Raw genomic sequence first — 6,461 nt, 5'->3', positions numbered from 1 at the left:
TAAAAAATTTGAAATCAATCATGAATAGTGGACCGTTATTCTTTACATTTTTTTAATCTTATTTGAGATGATTGAATGATTTGGAGAGTTGATAGAGCTTAAGTATTTTTATTTTTTATTTTTTAAGAGAAGGAAGCTGCCCCTTATTTTACAAGGATTTCAATACTATATTGTCCTTCTATCCAATTGCAAACCTTATCAATGTGATCATGGGTTTGGAGGATTACTCATAAACAACAAAACTCCATTTTTAATTGAAAATTATCTTGCAAACTCGCACAGAAGCCTAACAAGAAACCAATTAGAGCTAATTCAGTTTACCAGAACTCTTGTATACGTTATTAGAAAGTCAAAGGCTCAAGTCTTATCACAGTCTCGTAAACAAAGGTTCTCCTTCCCATATTACGTCTTTCTCCCATATATTCAAAATAAAAAAAATTCTCTCAAAAATGTGTATCATAGAGTCAATGGAGGATTTGGAATATTATATAGTGTCATCAAAAGGAACAACAGAATGTATTAACTGTCTTGAATAGAAAAAAAAAAAAAATGTATTAACTGTCTGAGGCTTTGTGTTATCAATAATTTATTAGGGTTTACCAAGTATACAAGTCTTAACTAATCATGGGTAGTTCTCATCTGCAGGAACATTTTACCTTTTTCAAATCTTGTGGCTGATTTTGTATTTGGAATCTTGGAATGAACAATTGGTCCAAATGGGAATTTACTTAAAACCCCTATGCAAAGTCTCTCAAGTGAGTCCATATATGACTTGTGTGATGCACCTCAAATTTTACTGATTTTGAACTCCTAAAAATGTTGTCTTTCACACAAAAAAATTTCAGTATCCCCACCAAATAAAAATCTGTCATCTTGCCCCACCACTGCTGTCAAATTCATTAATTCTCAAAACCTTTTGATGAGACATAGAAAGTCAGATTATTGGAGCTCCATAAAACCAAATTCAGATTGGTAATTTTAAATGGTAATTTTAAAATAAGAAGGATATGTATTAGAAAAGTACTCAAAATTTTGAAATTTAGTGATTAGATTCATTCTGTGTGACCCTCACAATAAGAAATTACGAATTCTAGATAGTGTTTTTTTCTAGGTACATAACATTTTTTTTTTCCTAATTTTAAAAAGCGACAATCTTGAATCACCTCTGGAATGTGACCTTTCTCTTTGAGGTTCCTCCTATTAATTTGATTCCCTACCAGGCTGCCATTTCATTTTCTGAACCTCTCTCTCTCTCTCTCTCCCCCCCCCCCCCCCCCCCCCCCCCCCCAAATATCCACTTGAAGAAGCTCCTCTTCTTTTGCTGACAATCACATAACCTTGCTATCTTTGTGTAGCTTTTGCAGCATTGCAGTCATAGAATTTGAACTCCACATGGGGAGGCACTCTTGCTGTTACAAGCAGAAACTAAGGAAAGGCCTGTGGTCTCCTGAGGAAGATGAGAAGCTTGTAAGGCACATAACCAAGTTTGGACATGGTTGTTGGAGCTCTGTCCCTAAACTTGCAGGTACATACCCTAATTAAATTGTTTTCAGTGGTTTTGGTACTCTTTTCAAATGCAATCAAAAGGGTATTCAAAACTTGATAAACTTGCAGGTTTGCAAAGGTGTGGGAAGAGTTGTAGGCTGAGGTGGATAAACTACTTGAGGCCTGATTTGAAAAGAGGGACATTTTCACAGCAAGAAGAGAATCTGATAATTGAACTTCATGCAGTTCTAGGCAACAGGTATGTATATAGTTTGTTGACATCTTGTTTTTTTTTTTTTCCTTTGTAAAACATGTTTTTGTTTTCAAATTGTGAAATGGGTTTTTTTTTTGTTTTTTTGCTTCGCTAGATGGTCTCAGATTGCAGCTCAATTACCCGGGAGGACCGATAATGAGATAAAGAATCTGTGGAACTCGTCTTTAAAGAAGAAGCTTAGGCAGAGAGGCATTGACCCAAACACTCACAAGCCCCTTTCTGAGATTGAGAATGAAGAGAAAGTATCAGCAACAATCAAGAACAATGAGAGAGCCTCCGGTGGATCATCATCCCATGACCAATTGACTGAGAAGCCAAAGGTTTCAGTGGCTGCAGATAGCTATTCTCTGATTGAAAACTCACCACCGCCACCACCACCGCCACTGCCACCACCGCCAACCCATGAATTCTTCCAAGAAAGGTTTGTTTCATCCCACGAGAGCTCCACCGCCACCGGTTGCAAGCCTCCTGATTTTCCGGGTTATTTCTCTTTCCAGCAATTGAATTACAGGCCTGATATGGGACTTTCTGCCAATCCAAACACAACCCTTTTCCTCAATCCGAATTCGAGGTGTTCTGAGATGATTTCTGAGTTCAATTCCACTGTTTTCACTTCCATGTCAAGCCCAATTCTTACCACCACAACACAAATCAAGCCTTCCATTAGTCTTCCTTCTTCATTGGGGACTTTTGACATCAATGGAATCCACAATTGGAACAGTGGCACATACAGTAATAATGGGAGTAGCAGCAATGGAAGCAGCAATAGCATTGAAAGTTCCTTCTTTGACAACAACAACAACAACTTTTCCTGGGTACCAACAGCAGATTGCGTAAAATCAGAGAAAGAAACTGAAATTCAACCGATTGATGGCGACCCAGAAGAGATCAAATGGTCTGAGTACCTCCAAACACCATTTTTACTAGCAACAACAATCCAAAACCAAGCTGCTCAAGATATTTATAATGAGACTAAATCAGAATCACAGTTTGTGATGACGCACGCGCCGAGTAGTACTAATTGGCATCAGAATCAGCAGCAACAACAAGAAGCTTCACAAGCCACAGACTTGTACAATAAGCATTTCCAGAGGCTTGCAGCAAGCTATGGGCAATTTTCTTAGGTTGTGTTTGGCAATTTGGGAATTTTCCAAAAAGGGAAGATTTTTACATTGTCTTTTGAGCAAGGTGTGTGTGCTATATAAAACCTTTCTTTGTTGTTTTGTAAATAGGTCTGATACAAAGTTCTCCAAGCTTTCTGATACCCAATCTATTTGTGATAGAAACAAGGTTAAATTGTGCTCTCTCATCTCTTTTGTCTATGGAACATGGAAGAATCATCACAGAATAAAAGGTCTTGTTTCAATGTGTTTTTTCATCTTCTATATATGCTTTTTTTATTTTTTTTATTTTCAGTACTGTTTTTTTGGTTCACAGCTTGTAATTTTTCATGAGTAAAATTTCAAAGAAAAAGTTGTATTGCTTTTTGGGTTTTAACCATTATGACCACCTTTACCCTTCTTCACCTTTTTCGACTTGAAAAATCCTCGGAGATAGATGTGGACTATTTATAAAAGGTAGTTTCAGCGCACAAGACTCCTGTCATTGCAAAGTCTAAAAATATTTTCTTTTTCAATAAGAGATTATCTTCGTAATTAAAACTATCGACGGTCAAGTCAAAGCAATTTTACTGTTGTGTCAAGGCTCGCGCGCTCGGATGGTGACTATCCATAGGATATTCAAATATGTGTTTGGATTTAAAGAATTTTTTTTCATCACACTTTTAACACTACTACTACCAATCACTTTCATTATCAATTCATTTTCAAAATGTAAAATACATATAAAAGCCTTTGAGTACTTTTTCTCATGTATGTATGCAAGATTCCAGGTACTATTTTTCTTAAATGGAGGTCTATCACTTTCTCTTAGATGGAGATGGATTTCACTTTTGACGGTCCTTTGAATCACTTCTCTCTCTCTCTCTCTCTCTCTCTCTCTCTCTCTCTCTCTCCTTTCGAAAACTAACTGATTTTGAAGACAATATAGATGCAGTTGTCTCACTTTAATTTTACATCACTCTAAAAGCATGTGTTCTATGGGTTCTCTTGAGAGGATGATATACTTTTCCACTTGGAAAAAAGGAGGCAAAACCCCACAACAAATATTAAGCTAGATTTAGACTGTTAATCAACATGAAAGCAAATGGTTTTCAATCTCCTAAAAGTAATTAAACATATATTAATTATCTTTCCTACATTTTTCTTAATTTACTAAACATTATCTAAACCGAAAATAAGCATAAAAAACTTATTCCACTGCCCACTAATCAAAATATTATATTTAAATACTTTTTATATTTTGATTCTTTAGACATTAAAAGATTAATGACCAATACTATACATTTTGTAATAAATGTCTAAGAGGAAGGTGTTTATAGAAGCAACATTCACCCTCTTTCTGCATTTATTCTCGATATGAGATTCTAAGTTTCTTAAATTCTCTTATCAATCCCTCATTTACAAACAATAGTATGTGGTCGGTTTTAATTCCTCAAACAATAAAACCAAAGGGTTTGGTTCAGTACTAAATTTTCACTCAAATCCCAACCAATTAAACCCCTAATATGAGCCACAAATTAATTTTTTGCCTGATCTAAACAGCACCGACGAAGCAAGAAATTCCAAACAAATTCAAGGAGGATTGGGACATCTAAAAATTGGTAGGCGAATTAGGATTGGCCACAATTTCCATTGCATTTATCAAGTGTAAAAACTGAGACATGTGTTACCCTTCTGAAGCTCAACATTTTCCACTTCAGGGGAGGAGCAAAGGGGTCCCCCTCTTGAGTCTGAGGGACATATCTCCTGATGCTGATACCTCATGAGAGAGAGAGAGAGAGAGAGAGAGAGAGAAGAAGAAGAAGAAGAAGAACAGATAAGAAATGTGACTGATTGGAAAATGAGAGAAAAGGGTAGCCTTATTTGGTGAATATATTATTATTATTATTATTATGAAGAAGCATCTTTCTATTAAAACAGCTGTTCAAAATTTGGTTGCTTTTGTGCTTTCTTTTTCCCGAGTAATATCAAATGTCATATCTCCTTCAAAGCAGTTTACAATACTGTACAGTATAGTATGCTTGATGAAATTGGGAAAAATGGGCATGTATTAATTCAACATAGCTATACAGTCCCTCTCACACTCATTGTTCTGACTGAAAATTATGGACAATAAATAACAAGTACAAAAGAATTTACATGATTCAATTATAAATCTAAGTTCATAATCAAAAAATTATAAATCTTGAGAATACAATGAGTCATCTTCTATGAAGCACGCGTGCCGGTACGGACACGGGTACGAGTTTGATACTGGTACACTGATATTCTAAAAGCTAAAAAAATGTAAAGTATGGGTATAGATAGGGTACATCAAATTAAAGATGGCAATGAGAGTTAATGAGGTGAATATTAATTCTTCATCTCCAGTCTCCTATAATTATTTTTTCTCATTCCCCATGGGTACTACCCTCCCTATCTCCTAATGGGTTTGGATATTCCCCAACCCAACTTGACCCCCTCTTTTTTATTTTTTTTTATTTTTTATTTTTAAGATTTACAACCAAAACTAAATATACATTCAATCTTTTTTTTTTAATTTTTTATTGTTTTAAGGTTCACAACTTTTTTTTTCTTTTTTTGGGGGGTAAGATTTACAACCAAAACTAAATATATACTCAATTTATTTATTTATTTATTTATTTTTAAGGTTCACAACTTTTTTTTTTTTTGGATAAGATTCACAACCAAACCTAAATATACATTCAATCTTTTTTTTTTTTTTTAATTTTTTTATTTTAAGATTCACAACTAAACCTAAATATACATTCAATCTTATTTGGCTCAACAACAAAATCAAATACACATTAATTAACATTGTCACATTATTCTTGTCAAATTTTATGTATATGTAGAATTTTTAAAATTTATTTTGAAAAATTCAATCTTAACCAAAGCTAAATATACATTCAATTTTTTTTTTATTTTTTTTTATATATATTTTTTAAGATTCACAACCAAAGCTAAATATACATTCAATCTTATTTTATTTTATTTGGCTCAACAACAAAATCAAATACACATTAATTAACATTGTCACATTATTCTTGTCAAATTTTATGTATATCTAGAATTTTTAAAATTTATTTCGAAAAATTCAATCTTAACCAAAGCTAAATATACATTCAATTTTTATTTATTTTTTTTTTTTATTTATTTAAGATTCACAACAAAGCTAAATATACATTCAATCTTATTTTATTTTATTTGGCTCAACAACAAAATCAAATACATATTAATTAACATTGTCACATTATTATTGTCAAATTTTATGTATATCTAGAATTTTTTTAATTTATTTAGAAAAATTTTATTTCTACAAAAAAAAATTCCATCTCTTTTTTAATTTTTTTTTTAATTTTATGTATCTCTTTCTCCTCTCTATTAATTGATCTTCGATAATCTGAATGTGAGTTATTGCTCTCGTTTCCATCTTCTTCTTCTTCTTTTTTTTTAAAAAAATTTTATTTGCATTTATAGAATGAATTTTCTTATTTCAATATCTCCTGTAATTTTTTTATTGGATTTCTTTCTGATTTGATGGTAACCTTAGATTGAATTTTTCAATTTTCATCTTAACT

General features: G+C 32.8%; 1 protein-coding gene across 1 annotated transcript; it reads left to right on the top strand.

Annotated features, from left to right (window-relative positions):
- The first annotated feature begins 778 nt into the window (after positions 1–778).
- Positions 779–3,137, top strand: LOC114307534 (transcription factor MYB61). Its single transcript, XM_028252926.2, has 3 exons — positions 779–1,525; positions 1,615–1,744; positions 1,854–3,137. Exons 1-3 carry the CDS (start codon positions 1,393–1,395, stop codon positions 2,881–2,883), a joined length of 1,293 nt encoding a protein of 430 aa, XP_028108727.1. The 5' UTR covers positions 779–1,392; the 3' UTR covers positions 2,884–3,137.
- Positions 3,138–6,461: the final 3,324 nt, after the last annotated feature.

Source organism: Camellia sinensis, chromosome 2, assembly GCF_055761805.1.
Source record: "Camellia sinensis isolate YWXY chromosome 2, ASM5576180v1, whole genome shotgun sequence".
Classification (NCBI taxonomy): Eukaryota; Viridiplantae; Streptophyta; class Magnoliopsida; order Ericales; family Theaceae; genus Camellia; species Camellia sinensis.
Note: the sequence above shows the minus strand (reverse complement) of the source record. Positions and strands in the feature narration are given on the sequence as shown.

Coding starts and splice junctions, on each gene's coding strand:
- LOC114307534 (XM_028252926.2), top strand. CDS start 1,393: ATGGGGAGGCACTCTTGCTGTTACAAGCAGAAACTAAGGAAAGGCCTG. Junction 1,526..1,614: donor CTCTGTCCCTAAACTTGCAG/GTACATACCCTA, acceptor ATAAACTTGCAG/GTTTGCAAAGGTGTGGGAAG. Junction 1,745..1,853: donor CATGCAGTTCTAGGCAACAG/GTATGTATATAG, acceptor TTGCTTCGCTAG/ATGGTCTCAGATTGCAGCTC.